This window comes from Rhinopithecus roxellana, chromosome 14 (genome assembly GCF_007565055.1).
Source record: "Rhinopithecus roxellana isolate Shanxi Qingling chromosome 14, ASM756505v1, whole genome shotgun sequence".
In the NCBI taxonomy this organism is placed as follows: Eukaryota; Metazoa; Chordata; class Mammalia; order Primates; family Cercopithecidae; genus Rhinopithecus; species Rhinopithecus roxellana.
The window spans coordinates 22,283,873-22,302,983 of NC_044562.1; the positions used below are offsets into that span (position 1 = coordinate 22,283,873).

At 40.4% G+C, this 19,111-nt stretch overlaps 1 protein-coding gene across 1 annotated transcript in view; it reads left to right on the forward strand.

The window, feature by feature from the left end:
- The window catches only part of COL4A4 (collagen type IV alpha 4 chain), a 133,761-nt gene that overhangs the window by 23,380 nt on the left and 91,270 nt on the right, over positions 1-19,111 (forward strand). The window contains exons 4-11 of the mRNA XM_010375626.2: positions 4,696-4,830; positions 5,905-5,949; positions 7,083-7,199; positions 10,844-10,912; positions 13,821-13,856; positions 16,133-16,195; positions 16,552-16,587; positions 16,792-16,833. Of these exons, the coding sequence (XP_010373928.2) occupies positions 4,696-4,830; positions 5,905-5,949; positions 7,083-7,199; positions 10,844-10,912; positions 13,821-13,856; positions 16,133-16,195; positions 16,552-16,587; positions 16,792-16,833 (543 nt within the window). The remainder of the gene's footprint in view (positions 1-4,695; positions 4,831-5,904; positions 5,950-7,082; positions 7,200-10,843; positions 10,913-13,820; positions 13,857-16,132; positions 16,196-16,551; positions 16,588-16,791; positions 16,834-19,111) is intronic.

The window sequence follows — 19,111 nt, forward strand, 5'->3', positions numbered from 1 at the left end:
GACTTTGTGATCTGCCTGCCTCGGCCTCCCAAAGTGCTGAGATTACAGGTGTGAGCCCTGCACCCAGCCGAGGTCAGTGGCTCAAGACCAGCCTGGCCAACATAGTGAAACCCCGTCTGTATTAAAAATACAAAAATTAGATGCGTGTAGTGGCACACGCCTGTGGTCGCAGCTACTGGGGAGGCTGTGGCAGTAGAATCACTTGAATCCGGTAGGTAGAGGTTGCAGTCAGCTGAGATCACACCACTGCATTCCAACCTGGGAGAAGGAGTGAGACTCCGTCTCAAGAAAAAAAAACCAAAAAAACAAAGTATTTTATATGGCATTTTCTCAAATCAGCACACATTTCTATACCTAATGAAGTTTTATTATTCTTGCCGTGGTGTTAAACATTTCCACTCCCTTGGCCGGGCGCGGTGGCTCAAGCCTGTAATCCCAGCACTTTGGGAGGCCGAGACGGGCGGATCACGAGGTAAGGAGATCGAGACCATCCTGGCTAACACGGTGAAACCCCGTCTCTACTAAAAATACAAAAACTAGCCGGGCGAGGTGGCGGGCGCCTGTAGTCCCAGCTACTCGGGAGGCTGAGGCAGGAGAATGGCGTAAACCCGGGAGGCGGAGCTTGCAGTGAGCTGAGATCTGGCCACTGCACTCCAGTCCCAGCGACACAGCGAGACTCCGCCTCAAAAAAAAAAAAAAAAAAAAAAAAAAAAAAAAAAAAAAAAAAAAAAAATTAAAAACATTTCCACTCCCTTTTTTCCCCTCTGCAAACTTCCCATTAGCTCACTGGATTCGGTATTACATGCCTAAAATGAAACACATTAAAGAGATTTATAGTCAGTTAATTGGCTGTCTATTTGTCAGTCACCCTTTTATATTCAAGCGTGCATTTTGGTATGTATCTAAATAATACATTATTGTAAAGTACTGCATTCACAAAAGATAATTTGGGGGAGTTTATGCATATAAATTGCATGCAAGATGAAAAGATCGTTCCCAAACTTAATGAAAAGGCGTTTATTTCCTGAATTTTATGTTTAGAAAACATGGGAGCTTTTAAATTATGTTAATTAATCTTATTTCTAACAACAGGTTAGACAGAAAGGTGCTCTGAAGTGGTTGTTTATTTTTACTTTTAGACTGTAGTTTAGAATTTGTGCAGTTATCTATTTTAAGTTGATAAGCCCTCACAGTGCCCCAAATGGTTTGTGCTTGTGTAATTACACTCCATATTTTATTGTTGTCTTTTTCATAATACATATTTATGTATCTAAGTTTCCTTTAAAATTCTAAGCTTTTAGCATTTATAGGGATATCAATAAATAGTAGCTATTTAACAATGATGAATGAGCATGAAGAAAAGGGAGAATACATATAAAATATAGTTTTGATTTGTAAAATTTAGGCAGATGTTAAAGGTTGTCGATCATGTTTGTTGAGTTAATGACTTAATGGTGAACAAGAAGTGGTAATTAATTTTTATTATAAAGTCACTTCTGCTGATGGCAAGATGTACACAAAGTGTGAGGTTGGTGAAAAAGTAATTGTGGTCTTTGCCGTTGCTTTTAAAAGGCAAAAACCACAATTACTTTTGCACCAACCTAATACAATGTAAAATTGCCCTGGCTTGTGTTTTCACTTCTGAGACATGCAGTTTCTTTTATGCCCTAGCAATGTTCATTTATAAATGTCTATTTAGGGAAAGTGTTTGTTCTTTTGTTTCTCTACTAGTGGGATTGTATGACATACTATTCTGTGGCTTGTTTTTCTCGTTTAACAATTATCCGTTTATAACAATAATATATAATAACAATAGTTAGCATTTGTTATGCCAGGCACTATGCTAAACACCATTACATGCATTATTCTTTTTATGCTCATAAGCCATTAACAGATGAAGATGTGGAGGAACAGAGAGGTTAAGAAACATACCTAAGGTCACACAGCAAGTCAGTGTGGTCCTGGACTTCAAACCCAGGAGGCTGACACATAGCCTGGGTGCTCAGTCACTCTGTTTCTCCCTCATGAGCTTGGGGAGAATGTTCTATATTGGCCTGGCAGATGGACTTTGCTGGCGGCTTGCACGTGCTGTTGGGGTCCCACACGTCTTCCTCAGACCTGTTGTTTCTGTGCTCGGGCTCTGGGGGACTTCAGCTGCTGGCATCTGCGTCTCTCAGGGCTTTTTTCAAAGCCGCAGAGGCACAGTTGGCAGGCACTCCATGCCCATCACCGGGGCCCTCAGCCAGGGAGATAAATACCCCCACTCCCTTCCCCTAGGGTGGGATAACACTGAGATGTGGGCTCCCCTCAGAGTTAAGTCCCAGGTGTCCACAGCGTAACTGACCTGAAATTGCCCCTTTCTTGGCTGCCCTCACTTCCCTGGGTCTCACTCAGTTCCTGACCTGCACCTCATTCACTTCTCAAATGGAGAAGTTGGTCTCATTGACTTCTTGTCCTCTCTGTTGCTCCTGGAGCACCCAGATGAAGTCAGGCTGTGAGGGGTTTCACTGTTTGAAGGCACCCTAATTTATTCAGAGTCTCAGGTTGGTGCCTTTCCCCTGGATTTCCGGTTTCTTTTGCTGTTGCATATAACACTGTGGTGAATGTTCTTGCACTATTCTTATGGGGTTCCTGCCCATCTCCCTCCTGGTGTCTGGGCCTGGCCAAGGCCAGCAGCACTATCTAAAGTGACATCCCGGCCAGGCACGGTGTCTTATACCTGTAATTCCAGCACTTTGGCAAGCTGAGGCAAGCATATCACCTGAGGTCAGGAGTTCAAGACCAGCGTGGCCAACATGGTGAAACCCAGTCTCTACTAAAAATACAAAACTTAGCTGGGTATGGTGGCATGCAACTGTAATCCAGCTACTCGGGAGGCTGAGGTGGGAGGATCCCTGGAACTTGGGAGGTGGAGGCTGCAGTGAGTCAAGATTGCACCACTGCACTCCAGCCTGGGAAACAGAGTGAGATCCTGTCTCAGAAAATAATAATACTAAATAAAAGTTAAAAAGAGTGACACCCCAAGTGTAGATCAGGACCAGGTGGGTCTTGGTTACTGTTTCTTCCCGTCAGGGTGCTCTCTGACCTTCTACCCAATGTGGGGTTGGCCACATCAGGAGCTCTGGCCTTCAGGCTATGGGATTGTCTGGGGCCCTGTGGCTGAGCCCTGGTTTCGGAGGGTGGCTGCCTAGCAGAACACTTCCACTTGCCCATGAAGTATTTCTTTCATGGGATTGCATCACATTGGGTTGCCAGAGCAGGGCTGGCATGCTGATTTCAGGTGACTCAAGTTTTTATGTAGATGGGACTCCGCAACAAATATTTTGCTCGGGGCCCTGCACTCCCAAGGGACAACCCTATATTAGCCCTGGAGACCTAAGACATCTGATCTGAGCAGATATCTCCTAAACCCTGCCAAGCTTTTCCGTCCATACATCAAGATTTACTTGCTTATTGAATGCAGTCATCCATGCTGTTTTGTGAGGCAAGAAGTTATAAAATATTTTTTCTTAAATCTTTGCAAACATTTTGAGAGGTCTGAAAAATTGCAGGTCGAACTCTTGACCTCAGGTGATCCGCCCGCCGCGGCCTCCCAAAGTGCTGGGATGACAGGTATGAGTCACCGCACCTGGTCGGGATGTCACTTTAGATGGTGCTGCTGGCCTTGGCCAGGCCCAGACCCCAGAAGGGAGATGGGATGGGGCCCTGGGGCATGGGTTCTGAGGTAGGAGGCCCCATAAAGCTTCTTCACTTAAAACAAGAGGTGGTCTTTTCATTCATGGAAAGTTGGATTACATAAATTTAATGTGACATGGAGACTAATTCCAAAATATGACTAAGAAATTAGATAAAAGCAGCGCAAAAAGAAATGTTGCCCTTTGAAAGGGCAGGCAAATCGTTAGTTATTTGAAGTAAATAAAAGATCTGGCAGTTTCTCTTACTCTATTTGTGTCACGAACATAAAGGTAAATACAACTTTAATGTTTTAGTTTCTTGCTTCATTAAAAAGCCTAAGATCTCTAAATTTGATTGACAGAATGAAAATAGTAAGATAACTATAATCAGTTGATATATGTGTTTCTGTGTACACACATACTGCACACATACATACATACATGAATACATGTGCAGTACTTGAAATTTATCATATAGCTTAATACAGATTGAACAGGGCAATGCCACTATTATGTTTTAATTAAATCAATCATTTTCTTTTCTTGTCTTGTCTTTCCTTTCATTTCCCTTTCCTTTTCTCTTTTCTTGTCTTTCTTTTCTTTTTTATGAGATGGAGTCTGTCTCTGTCACCCAGGCTGGAGTGCAGTGGTGCGATCAGCTCACTGTAACCTCTGCTTCCCAGGCTCAAGTGATTCTCCACTTCAGCCTCCCGAATAGCTGGGACTAGAGGTGCATGCCACCATGCCCAGCTAATTTTTGTATTTTCTGTAGAGATGGGGGGTCTCACTTTGTTGCCCAGGCTGGTCTTGAATTCCTGAGCTCAAGTGAACCTCGTGTCTCGGCCTTCCAAAGTGCTGAGATTATAGGCGTGAGCCACCATTTCCAGCCATTTGTTTCTATTATCAGAGTTTGTGCATATCTAATTTCCAAGTCTTCTGTAGGCCTGAATGACTATATGTTTGTGTTAGAAGACAGTAATTAAGAATTGCACCCCCATTTCTTTTTAATCTTTCTTCTCAGGGTCCACCAGGACCACCAGGGCCACAGGGTCCAATTGGGCCCCTGGGAGCCCCAGGACCCACTGGGCTTTCAGGAGAGAAAGGAATGAGAGGGGACCGCGGCCCTCCTGGAACAGCAGGGGACAAAGGAGATAAGGTAAGCCACATCTTATATGCAGATTCACATGAACCACTCACCAGCAGTACTGTACCGGTTTTTGTTTTTGTTTTTTTTAGACAGTTTTGCTCTGTTGCTCAGGCTAGAATGCAGTGGTGGGATCTCAGCTCACTGCAGACTTTGCCTCCCGGGTTCAAGCAATCCTCCCACCTCAGCCTCCTAAGTAGCTGGGATTACAGGCGCATGCCACCATGTCCAGCTAATTTTTGTATTTTTAGTAGAGATGGGGTTTCACCATATTGGCCAAGCTGGTCTCGAACTCCTGACCTCCAGTGATCCGCCTGCCTCAGCCTCCCAAAGTGCTGTAATTACAGGTGTGAGCCACTGTGCCTGGCCAGCACTGGAGTTTTACGACCATGAGTAGTATATACTTGAACCTTATAATAAATGAAGTCCCTGAACTCCTCTGCAAGAATCCATCCTCATTCTTGGCCCCTTTCCAGAGGAGCATGCTCTTCTGTGCCTTTAAATACATGTGTGTACCCAGTGAGAAGTTACACTGTTTCATGGCTTTTTATAAAACCTACATGGCATTACCTATATGCATCACACTGAGGCTTTCTCTTTTCACTCAACAAGATGTCTTAGAGATCATTCCTTATCAGGTTACGTAGATTGAACTTATTCCTGAAAACACATTTTATAATATGCCATAGTGTGAATAAAACTATAGTTTATTCCCTATTGATGAGCACTTGAGATTCTACCCCAACTTTGGGTAGTGCAGGTGTGCAAAAATAATCCTATAAATTGCCTGTGTTCACATGGAAGGGTTTGTTACTCCAGGATCGAGATTCTGAGCAGTTAGATTTCTGTTCACAGCATGTCGAATGATTTATTTAAATCAGTACTGCTGGTTGTTTTCCCAAGTACAAAAAAAAGCGCAAGAGTTCATTCTTAAATGTTGGCTTTTAGACTCTTATATGTAAAAAATAGGTGACAATGACTGCTCCGCATGTTTAAATCTGAGTAATTAATTGTTAATGTTTTCAAGGAAATCAGCTTATTAATTTAGTAATTTTTATAACTTTGTTTTATTTTCTGGGATTTTAGGGTCCAACTGGTGTTCCTGGATTTCCAGGTTTAGATGGCATACCTGTAAGTATCCCTAAAATTTCTCCACTTTTTAAAAAAAGGCAGAAGTACTCATCAAAATCCTTAAAACCGCATGTATATATGCATAAAATATATATTTATATAAACCACAAGATATGTATAGCAAATATTTGCTATATATACTACAAGCACAATAGTATATATATATTTGTTCACCATAATATATATCTACATATATAAAAGATATATATTAGATAGACAAGATATAGAATGCATTAGGTTGGTGCAAAAGTAATTGTGGTTTTTGCTGTTACTTTCAATGGCAAAACCCACAATTACTTTTGCACCAAATATATTATGTATATAAGATATATATAGTATGTACACTATACAATATATGTCTTATATTTTACATAAACTATAGTATATACTATATATCATATCTTACATATAGTTTATATATTATATATCTTATATCTTACATATAGTTTATGTATTATATCTGTTAATTATATATTATATAACATATAAAGCATGGTATAAGATATATTAATATAATATATATTACGGTGCATGGTATATATTATATATAGCAAACTCTTTTTATATTTTCTCATTTTAGTGCATGAAAGGGTGTTTACATTTAAATTTGGTACAATAACTCCCAGAGCAAAACACTTTACTTGGAAAGCAACATTTTCAAACAGGTTAGAGAAAAAATTCCAAAATATGAACTAGGCATACTTGTTATGTCAAGTAGAATGTTCTTGAAATAAATACATACTCATAAGAAATGTTTTTATTTGCGGATGAGTCCTAATATTTGTAGTGAGCTTAATACTCTGATTTCTCATATGAAAATGAAATGGAAATAAAAAGAGGTAAGTGGGAGCTTTATAATTCTTTATAGTATTTCTAAGGATTTTAAGGAAGGTCCCCTCCTCAATTTCCCAGAGTACCGCAAACTAAATTAGTTCAAATTTGTTATCTTAAAGATATTTTAGGTTTTATTTTCACATGCTACATAGCCTTTTGGGGTAGAGAGAAAGTTTCACAAAACTAAACAGTAAATGTGTGAATCACAACTGCCATAATTTGAGTATTCATATTATGCATAATCTTTGTGTTATGATATTTTTGCAAAAATGCTTCACTTATAATGTTGTTTTCTGCAGGGGCACCCAGGGCCTCCTGGACCCAGAGGCAAACCTGGTAAGTGTGGCTACAATGGCTCAAGAGGTGACCCAGGGTTTCCAGGAGGAAGAGGAGCTCTTGGTCCAGGAGGCCCCCCAGTAAGACACACACAGCTCATCTTAACAGGAATCTTAAGTGAAAAGGCCCTATGGTGGCACAGGCTTGATGTATTCAAGAAGCAGAGTTAATACAAGTGTGCCTGGGGCATTGTCAACAAATGGGAGTGGCTGGGGGATAAGGACAGAGAGATAAGCAGGACTTAGAACATGCAGCGCTTTGTGGATGATGGAAGGAGCCTAGATTTTCTCATCCATGTTAGGTAAAGGCACTGGATGGTTTTAAGGAAGGAAGCAACATGATCTGATTGATGTTTCATTAAGACATCTCTGGCTGCTGTGAAGAGAATTGATAGAAGGGAAAACAGAGCAGAGAGACCAGATAGCAAAATGTCAATTGTTTATCATTCAGGGTTAATTGCAGAAACATAAACCCCACTAGGTATTTTGAACAGAAAGGAATCTGATACAGGGAGTCTGGCACTTACTATAATAGCTGGAAGAGTAAAACTTAGGACCACACGAGACCACTGATGTCAAAGGTTCACAGCTAGCTGAGATCCAGAGTCAGGAAGCTGTAACTGCACTGTGACCACGGCCTCTCACCCCACATCTAGACACTAGCAAACAGAACACTCAAGTTTTTGCTTTCCTGCTTGGTGGCAGCAACAGACCAGGAAGAGAATCTCTTCCAAACTTCTGCCTTCCACGTCTCCTAGGTGGAACCTAATTCACATGCATCTATAAAGGAGTCTGGGCAATGAAGTTTTTATCTTTCTAATCCCTGTAATGCAAGAAAAGCCATTCGAAAAGCTTTGGAATGGATGTCCAACAACAGTTGATAGTATCCAGCACTTGAGGGAAACCTTACCGCTCTTAGCATTTTTTTCTTCAGAATTTTGGACTTTCATTTAAACACACTAGAGCAAGAGCTAATGCCCATATTCCTTTTCTCTCTCTCTTTTTCTTCACTTAAAGATCAGAGATCATGTGACCTTTCAAAATTGTTTTTCTGTGATTTTTTTTAAAAGTATTTCTCCCTTCCTTAATCAAATATCATTTCACAAGTTTCTTTCTAGAAAGTTTTCTTAGCATGACCACCATAATCGTTCATTCTGCTGTCACTCGTGAGTCTCCCTTTTGCTCCAGATCCTAGAGGAACTGATCTGAACACTAAACTTAAAAAGAATTTCCATACTGACATTTTTCTTCTGGTATCAAATAAGAACAACCACCACCTTTCATTGTTAAATTTTTCAACCATCCTTTACTTTCAAACTCAGCCATTTGAAAACTCAAGTGCAGTCTGGCGAATGCACATTTATTAAGCTCCTCAAATCAGGCCAAACCTCATTCTACAGATTCATGAGCATTCAAGAGAGCAAGGATTCTCGGTTTTAACTTTAACATAGCATGCAGTACCGACCACAATCCTGAAGTTTGTCGTAATGGTCTCTGTGCAAAACAACCAACTTCCCCTTGACTCATTTACTGTACAGACACCCCTCACTTTGCACAGTCATGTTAAGAATGACCAGGCAAACTAAAAACCACACAAAGAAACCTTATCAACTGATGAGAAAATTACTATTGTCCCATGACCTATAAAAAGTTTTGTTAAAACATTAGAAACTTTGTCAGTTATAAATATATAAGGAAACGAAAAAACTAAATATTTATTTAATATACTGTAATTTGAAACATTGAGAACCAAAGTGTTTTATTTCTTTGTAAAAACTTATCAAGAGTAGTTTCAACAGTACTTGCCTTTTTCTCATCGTATAACTTGCAATACTAAAGGAATATGTCTTTTATGTTTTGATGAAGTATGATACTCCTTTCTAAGTTTGGATCTGTTTCCAGTGTTGTGAAGTATCTCTAAGGGTTCCTTTAATGTGAAGTTTTCATTGGTGTCACTTTACGTAGGACACTGTCATCCTTTTCATCACGACCGCTTTCCTGGTTTATCTTTACTAAGTTCCTCTGGCTGCAAGTACAGTCTCTCAAATGACAACAATATCGTTATTCCCATGATGAGCTGTTTCTTCTATAACTCCACTTACGTTTTACTTGAATTTCATTTCCAGCATTACTGTTTTCATTTCTTTGCTTCATTTTCATCATTATTGGCCAGTTTCCTCTTCCAACTATCCATTTTTGTAAAATGTTATTTGGGTTTATTGCTGGGAGATAAGGAAGCAAGCCAGCTACAAGCTTTGCTGTCTGTGTCTGTGTGTGCTCTGAATAATACGTGTGCAGGGGCCAATCACAGACAGACTTTGACAGAAATCATTGAAACTGACCCAATAGTCCCGTAGATGTTCTTTGGATCAATGTAGAAATGGATCCTTCTGATCTTAAAGTTTGAAACCTGTGTGTTTTATCTGAGTTCCTTTCTCAGGAGAGGACCCCTAGGCCTCTCAAAAAGTATCAAAGAACTGAAACTCACCAGATCATGTCATCCGGACAATGAGATGCCAAACCCCTGACTGTGTTTCCTTACCTAGGTCCTGTTTTCCAACACATTGTTACATTTCTTCCCTGCTATGTGCACCCCTAGTTTTAGTCAGTCTAGGAGATGGACTTGAGACTGATCTCCCATCTGTTGAGCTGCAGCACCCAATTAAAGCCTTCTTCCTTGGCAGTAGTTGTCCTCTCAGTCATTGGCTTTCTGTGCAACATGTTTTGGTAACATCATATGATCATGCAGTAATCACAATTCACATCTGTTATTTATATAGTGATTTGTGGGCTGAGGCGCTAGCAATGAAGTTTGTACGTTATGCAAGTACTCAGTTAATATACAATGGTAACTGAAATTTGAACCATGTTTTTGGAGAACTGGTGTTGTTTAACTTAGCTATGAAACTGAAATTCATTCAGACTGGAACTGTGCAAAACCAAAACTGCAGATACTAGCAAATCTGATTTCTCAAGTAAATTGTTGATGTAATTTAACCTTAAACTGTTAAATATCTCCCATCAGAAGCCAAGTCAAGCAATCCTCTAAGAGAGATTAACTTTGAAATGTATATATCTTTCATATAAGCTTGATGTATAAAGATGGTAGGATTTTTATGTGGTAACCAAGAGAAGTTATATTAAGAATTGAAGTAGGATATTAAGATGTTAAGTAGGGAAACCATGGGGAGGGGGAAGGATACACTGAGGTATTTCATTAACTTTAAGAAACTAGCAACTATATACAAAAACCTTCCGAAAGGAATATGTTATTTTTTTTAAAAGAATACTTAGGCCTATTTTGAATACAAGTACTGAAATGGATAAAATCTCTCCCACTATATATACATATATATATATATATATATTACTGTTTCTAAGTCATAAATTAACAATTGCAAAATTAGTTATTTGTAGGAACAATGCATGTGTTTTATATTGTGAGGAAATTGAAAATTTTCTGCTAAATAGCTATATATAAGTAGATATTCTGTCTTAGAAGATTCCTTAACAGATCTTAACTGAATATGGAGTAAATATATGTGAGAACCTTAGGGTGATAATAATATGGAAGAGGATAAAGAAATGTCTGCTTGTTAATCATGTCAATAATTGACAATCATGTCAATAATTTTAACTGATGAGTAATATTTTATATAGAAAAGAAAATACCGAAATGGTAATACGTTATTTTCCTCTTAAGTGCATAAATATTTTATTTTCAGGGCCATCCTGGGGAAAAGGGAGAAAAAGGAAATTCAGTGTTCATTTTAGGTGCCATTAAAGGTATTCAGGTAAGTATTATGATCATGATGGATTAAAAGATTTTTTTTTTCCAAATAGGTAAGCCCATGCAGGAAATAGACAGGATTTTTCTTCAAAATGTCCCTGAATACACCAGTTTTTATTATTACACTGACCCTCAGGGATGGCACCATACTTTTGTGTGAAGGCATTGGCTTTAGTCATCAGTAAAATTCCAGCACTGCAAAATTCCGGTACCTCTGAACTAGTCAGAACTTCAAGGGATGTATTTATTTCAAGGTTTCTCAACTCCTGACATTTTGGGCCATATATTTACTTGGTGTGGAGCTGACTTGTGCATTATAGGATATTGAGCAGCATCCCTGGTCTCTGGCCTGTACTCATTAGATGCCAGTAGCATCCCCCACCTCTGAACTCCCCAAAGCGTATATCCAGACATTACCAAATGTCCCCTGGGGGGAAGTCACCCCAGTGGAGGACCACTTATTTATTTGTAATTAAAACATTGTAATATTAGTACTTGCCATCCAGTACAGTAAAAGTCATGATTATTGAACTTGAAAATGATGTAAACCTTATAGCACTTTGCTTGATACATTTAATGGTGTTGTGTTTTTAGCAGGGAGTGACGTACAGATGTTCAGAAATAAACTGTTGAGTGACCACCTCATCTCTCAGATGAGAAGCCATGGATGAGTGATGGGGATCAGTGGAAATTATGCCTTAACAGGAAAATACAGCCCATTTTCAAGATGTGTGGTCATTTCTCTTAAGGAAGAATATTCTGCAGCAATTAGATAGCACTTGTCCTAGATTGCTTCTATGAGACCCTAGGTTCTGTGCCACCCAGAATGGACACACCTGAGCAGTGATCCCTTTAGTGAGCTCACCGTTTATGTGTGTAGCCTCTGTGCCTGTTTGTCCTTCTTAAACAGCAAGAACGATGGATTTGTTTATAGCTTAAATGGTATAGTAATAAAGTAAATGTCAACAGCAGGGTCAGAACCAGTATGGTGTATTGGAAGGAGAGAACTGAAGCTTACTCTCCACTGTGACTTTAAGCAACTCCCTTAGCCTCCTCAGCCTCATGTTCATTATTTGTGAAAGAAGATTCAAATAATATTTACCCTGCCTCTTTCTTAGTGTTGTTAAGACTGTTATAATAATTTATATTGCAGCACACTGTAAATGGTAATGTCCCATATCATATTATTTATAGTGAGCATTTTTTGTAATTGTGGTAATAGAGGACATGTGATATACAAATATAGAAGGGGGATGAATATAGAGAATCCTTATCTTAAGGGGAAACAGAAGATCCCTAATAAAAATGATCTGTAAATCAATAACCCTTAGAGACAATGCTCTTAAGAGTCTATATCCACTTTATACCCATTCTAATGGCTATGATAAAAAAAATCTAGCAATTGTTGGCAACTACATGGAGAGTTGGAGCCTTATGCATTACTGATGGGAATGGACAATGGTGCAACCACTATGGAAGATAATACGGTAATTCCTCAGTAAATTAAACATAGAATTACTATATGACCCAGCAATTCTACTTCTGGATATATACCCCAAAGAACTGAAAGCAAGGACTTGAATGGATATTTGTACCTGCATGTTCATGGGAGCTTTATTCACAGTAGCCAAAAGGTGGAAGTAAAAGTGTCCATCAGCAGATGAATGGATAAACAAAATGTGGTGTATTCATCCAATGGAAGATTGTAAAAGCTTTAAAAAGGAAAGATGTTCTGACACATACAACAACATGGATGAACCTTGAAGATATAATATTATGCTAAGTGAAATAAACCAGTCAGATATTGTATGATTTCACTTATATGAAGTTTTAAAAATAGTCAAATTCATAAAGATGGAAAATAGAATGGTGGTTGCCAGTGGCTGGGGGGAAGAGGGATGGGGAGTTAGTGTTTAATGGGAACAGAGTTTCCATTGGAGGAGACGTAAGAGTTTTGGAGATGGATGGTGGTCATGGGTGAATAACAATGTGAATGTACTTAATGCCACAGAACTATCTGTACACTTAAAAATGGTTGAAAAGGGCTGGGCGCAATGGCTCACGCCTGTAATCCCAGCACTTTGGAAGGCTGAGGCGGGTGGATTACCTGAGGTCAGTAGTTCGAGACCAGCCTGGCCAACATGGTGAAACCCCATCTCTACTAAAAATACAAAAAAATTAGCCGGGCATGGCAGCACATGCCTGTAGTCCCAGCTATTTGGGAGGCTGAGGCAGGAGAATCACTTGAACCAGGGAGGCGGAGGTTGCAGTGAACCGAGATGGCACCATTACATTCCAGCCTGGGCGAAAACAGCCAGACTCCGTCTCAAAAAAAAAAAAAAAAAAAGGTTGAAATGTTAAATTTGAACTTACATATATTTTACATTTTTTAAAAAGAGCCTTCATTCAAGAGAATATATAGGCTTTGATCTTTTAAAATAGGTTGAGTCTCAGCACAGAGTCACAAAGCGAGAGAGGTAGACAGAGGCTGGTGTGAGGCAATTTCCACCTGAGTTTCTTTTCTGTCCTCTATAGGGTAGTCAAGGGGGTCAAGCTGTTTAGAAAGCATAGCAGGGTGTGGAACCAGAGCAGCAACAGGTAAACTGTGAGGAAATGGGACCACTGGATTGAGAATTTAGAACAATTTAAATAAAGACAAAAATCTCATTTTGATTCCCTGTCATTACTCCAGCGATCTTTCTCTGTTGGGTAGAAGGAGAATTCAGAACTTAAGGAGAAAGAAAATCACCTCCGTATATCCCTTCCTCAATTTTAGTCAACACCAAAAAAATTGAACAAACTGCACAATTAGATGAGTCCAAATAATTTTTGTATGTATTTCTGTTTTTACATGATCCGTGTTTTAGGAATTTTGTGTGGACTTATAAAGCAATGCATTCTTATTTTTGCAGGGAGACAGAGGCGACCCAGGACTGCCTGGCTTACCAGTAAGTCTCCTGAGCAGGCTCTAGGCTTCTATTTCCTCCTCAAATAGCCTATGATCCACGTTTTAATCCCAGCAAAGCCAGCGACATAATTTGTGTGGCTTACCTAGTGCAAAATGAAAATGTGGATTCCCCATTCAAATATTATTAAGAATTTCAAGATGGCAACAGCAGAACATTAACTCAAGCTTGGGGCCCTGTGTAACTGCACCAGTCTCATGCCCATGAAGCTGTATTTGAAGCTCAGCAGGCTCCCTCCTGCCTTCCTCTTCTGTCTTCTAATGATCTTTTGGCATTACTCAGGTATATGCAGCTACTTCATATTTAGGAAAGTGAGTCCACTTAGCAACTACGTATAAAATATATACCAGGTAGAATAATCTTGCATTGCTTCTTGCTACCATTTTGCCTGGTGAATCAGTATTTATATATTATATTTAATATTTTACCTATCTTCATCTCTCCGAAATCTGCAATTCAATGATTATATTAGTCTTTCCAGTTTTTCAATATTTACAAGATTAAAATTGAGAGCAGTTTTGCCAACCAGGCGTGGTGGCTCATGCCTGTAATCCCAGCACTTTGGGAGGCCGAGGTGGGTGGATCACCTGAGGTTAGGAGTTTGAGACCAGCCTGGTCAACATGGTGAAACCCTCTCTCTAATAACACAAAATTAGCCAGGCGTGGTGGCATGTACCTATAATCCCAGCTACTCAGGAGGCTGAAGCAGGGGAATCACTTGAACCCAGGAGGCAGAGCTTGCAGTGAGCCCAGATGGTGCCATTGCACTCTAGTCTGGGCAACAAGAGTGACATTCCATCGAAAAAGAAAAAGAAAAAAGGCTGGGTGAGTTGGCTCAAGACTGTAATCCTAGCAGTTTGGGAGGCTGAGGCGGGTGGATCACAAGGTCAGGAGTTCAAGACCAACCTGGCCAAGATGGTGAAACCCCGTCTCTACTGAAAATACAAAAATTAGCCAGATGTGGTGCTATGTGCCTGTAATCCCAGCTACTTGGGAGGCTGAGTCAGAAAACTGCTTAAACCCGGGAGGCAGAAGTTGCAGTAAGCTGAGATTGCACCACTGCACTCCAGCCTGGGTGACAGAGCGAGACTCCGTTTTGCCTTCCAATAGTTAACCTATAATTTTGCCTTGTAACTTCTGGCTAGTGATGGAACTACTTTTCTGGATTGGTTTCTTTAGTATGATTGAAGCTCAGGTCCATGTAATAAATGTGATACCTCAATGTTGCTGTTAAAATAAATATCAGTTCATCCTCCTAAACAGAGCAATTTCATTACACACTCCCCAATCATTTGACTTGGGCAGAGTCAGCAGGAGCCTGGGGAACATCTCTCCACGCTTCCAGGATTGCCTGTACCTTTTCTTGACAATTTGTGTATAATTGTGTTACAACTTACATGTTGTAGAAAATGTTGTATGGCTGACTCATCTTGATCTCAAATTAGGAACTATATTTCCCCAATTTGAGATCTTGCAGACCATGTTTTAAAAATATGCTAAGAAGAATAAAGACATTAATATGTAATGTTAATTAATAATAATACTTTAAAAGCATCCTGATGTGTATCAAAATTGTAACACAGAATTTAGGAGTAGGTGGTAATGCATTTTCTTTGTTCTCCGCTTTTGTTATTACAGGATGTATTTGTAAATAGGAAGATTGATCTCTGGGTCCTAAATTTGTAAATAGGAAGATTGATCTCTGGACCCTAAATGAAGGACTTTATTACAACTACCAGAATGCTACTACCTTTAGCTTGGTGCCTCTTTTTTTTTTTTTTTTTTTTTTTTTTTTGTGACAGAGTCTTGCTCTATCACCAGGCTGGAGTGCAGTGGCGTGATCTTGGTTCACTGCAACCTCCAACTCCCTGGTTCAAGTGATTCTCCTGTCTCAGCTGGGACAATCCCGAGTAGCTGGGACTACAGGCATCCGCCACCACGCCCAGCTAATTTTTGTATTTTTAGTAGAGATGGGGTTTCACCATGTAGGCCAGGATGGTCTCGATCTCCTGACCTTGTGATCCGCCCCACTTGGCCTTTCAAAGTGCTGGGAATACAGGCGTGAGCCACTGCGCCCGGCCTGCTTGGGGCCCTCTTAGGGCTGCATCAAACCTGCTGTTGAAAATGTCCTAGCAGGGCAGATACTGGGGGCTGTGATTTCTTTAGAGGTTTTTATTCACGTGGGATCACATGTAACTCTTTCTGTGAAAGAGGATTACAATTTTGGTAACAGACGCACTGATTTTTCTCATGTTTAGGGATCTTGGGGTGCAGGAGGACCGGCAGGCCCCACAGGATATCCTGGAGAGCCAGGGTTAGTGGTAAGTACAGCACTGCTGATGTAATCCCTTTGAAAACCAGATTCTGTATGAAAATAAAGAAGCAAAGTTGCCATTTTGGGTCAGACACAGGTGGGCCGTTTGAGAGATTATCATCGATGAATCAGTGAAAACCCACCAGTATCAGTGGGATTCCATCTTGAAGCACATGTCCCCTGGGGAGGAGCCACTGACATCATCTTCACCAAAAACAACAGCCCATCCATGATAGAAACTCCATCATTGCATGTTTTAAAATTAAGCGTTTCCTAAATAGGATCTTGGAGCAACAAAAGAAGGCACATTCTGATTTCTACGTCTGAAGATTGATTTGTGGTTTTTTTTTGCCCTTGATTTAGGGACCTCCGGGCCAACCAGGGCTTCCAGGTTTGAAGGTAGGCAGTCATGAGCAAGATACATAAATAGAGCCCTGAACAATGAAATAATTGACCACTGTGTTTGTCAGAATTATGGCTTTCCTCTTATCAGATTTCCCAAAGTATTCAGTAAACTAAATTGTGTAGCCAGAAATCTTAATAACTTTTAGTTACTTTTTTAAAATGCAAAAGCAATTAGATTCTTTTTCTTTTCTTTCTCAGGGAAATCCCGGTGTGGGAGTAAAGGGGCAAATGGGAGACCCGGTAAGAATCCCCTCTTGTTCAGAGGAGCAGATGGCAAAGTGTGTGTGCTGCTCAGGGGTGGAGGCTGTTCTGATGATTTGAACTTGTATTCATTATCTAGTCACTGCCCAATTTTATGGCTGAGAACTTTTCTTTGCCGAATTATGATGGCACCATTACCCTTGACTGTAAAATGAAAGATCTGACAAAATTTAACACCACATTCAGGTTAATCTGTGTAACACATTTCACCCTAGCAAACAGAGATCGAACGTTTTTGACAATATATTCTGACCAGAGTAACAATTTTGTCAAATCACGGATTTGTTTTGCTTAATTTCACATAAATCCTAAGTTCCACCCATAAATATGCATATAAATGCAAATATAAATGACTGGAACCAAGAGCCCTGAGCAATACACGATCTCCAACCCACTCCTTTTCTACACCCCTCCTCCCCGTCTCTGCCCGCCACTCACACCCACTGTCCTTTTGGCTGAAGCATACAACTTAGTAAGAATAAGCTTTAGAAAAGTGATTTAAGGGCTGGGCAAGGTGGCTCACGCCCGTAATTCCAGCACTTTGGGAGGCCGAGGTGGGCGGATCACGAGGTCAAGAGATTGAGACCATCCTGGCCAGTGGTGAAACCCCGTCTCTACTAAAAATACAGAAATCAGCTGGGCGTGGTGGTGCGTGGCTGTAGTCCCAGCTGCTTGGGAGGCTGAGGCAGGAGAATCGCTTGAACCTGGGAGGCAGAAGTTGCGGTGAGCCGAGATCGCGCCACTGCACTCCAGCCTGGCGACAAAGTGAGACTCCGTCTCAAAAAAGAAAAGTGATTTCAGAAGGCAACTCACCTAGGGAACAACCTGAATGTCCAGCAGTAGGTGTGTGGCTCTTTCAACAACTTAGGGCAAATCAATAGTAAGCATCTGCTTCATGTCAAGCCAGGACTGACACTGGGTGTGGGGATTTCGCAAGACAGACCTGATCCCTGCTCTCATGGAGTTCCAGCGTGATTGAATAAGTCATGGTATAGACATTTAACAGAACAGCACAAGAGTCAAAAGTATATATGAAGACTTCATGATGTGGGGAGGTGCCTGTGATACAATGCTGAACAGAAAGTACAGGTTACAAAAATATAAACTCAACTTTGTAAAAGCAACATCAACAAGAAAGACATTAAAATATACACAGAGAGGGATTTCTCAACCTCAGGCTGCTGCTATTTCATTGTTGTGGGGGCTATCCTGTGTATTACAGGATATTTAGCCGCATCCCTGGCCTCTCCCCACTAGATGTCAGTAGCATCCCGTCCCTCCAATTGTGACAACTTAAAATGTATCTAAACATTGTCAAATGTCCCTGCGGGAAGGGGTTGCCTAACTATCCCCTATCCCCCATCTTGAGAATCTCTGGCTTACAGAAATGACTGATTGAAAATATACCAAAACAATGTTTTTCAAGTTCGGGAAGCCATGGAGCTCTGGAATATGTTCATCAAAGCTACAGGAGCCCATGCGCCATTGCAGAGTCCAGCAAGCATTGGCATCTTAGTCACTTTCCGCGCCAGTCCAATCAGACACATTTGTAAACTCAGACTGTGGAATAACTTGGAAGTATTTGGCTATGAGATGGCCATTCAAATGATCCCAAATGTGCTTACATTAATTCTTTTAGGTTGTCAGGTGAATGAACACATAATTTTATGATTTTGGGCCAGGCCCAGTGGCTCACGCCTATAATCCCAGCACTTTGGGAGGCCGAGGCGGGCGGATCACCTGAGGTCAGGAGTTTGAGACCAGCCTGGCCACCATGGCGAAGCCCTGTCTCTGCTAAAAATATAAAAATTAGCCAGGCATGGTGGCCCGTGCCTGTAGTCCCAGCTACTTGGGAGGCTGAGGCAGGAGAATTGCTTGAACCTAGGAGGCAGCAGTTGCAGCGAGCCAAGATTGTGCCATTGCAATCCAGCCTGGGTAACAGTCTCAAAAAATATAAATAAATAAAATAAAAAATAAAATATTGATGCAGAATTCCCAGATGTTCTAGAACACATTTGCCCACTTCATTTTAAGAAACAGTGCCCTCATGTATACATATGAAACAAAGCTGCACGTTGTGCACATGTACCCTAGAACATAAAGTATAATTTAAAAAAAAGTAAAAAGAAACAGTGCCCTAAATGGTTGCTTCTAATTATGCCTACGTGATATAATTATGGGCCTTTTACATTTTAATTCTTCATAGTTTTCCTTCTTTGTACCTTTGACTATACTGAGCATATGGCACTTTTACAAT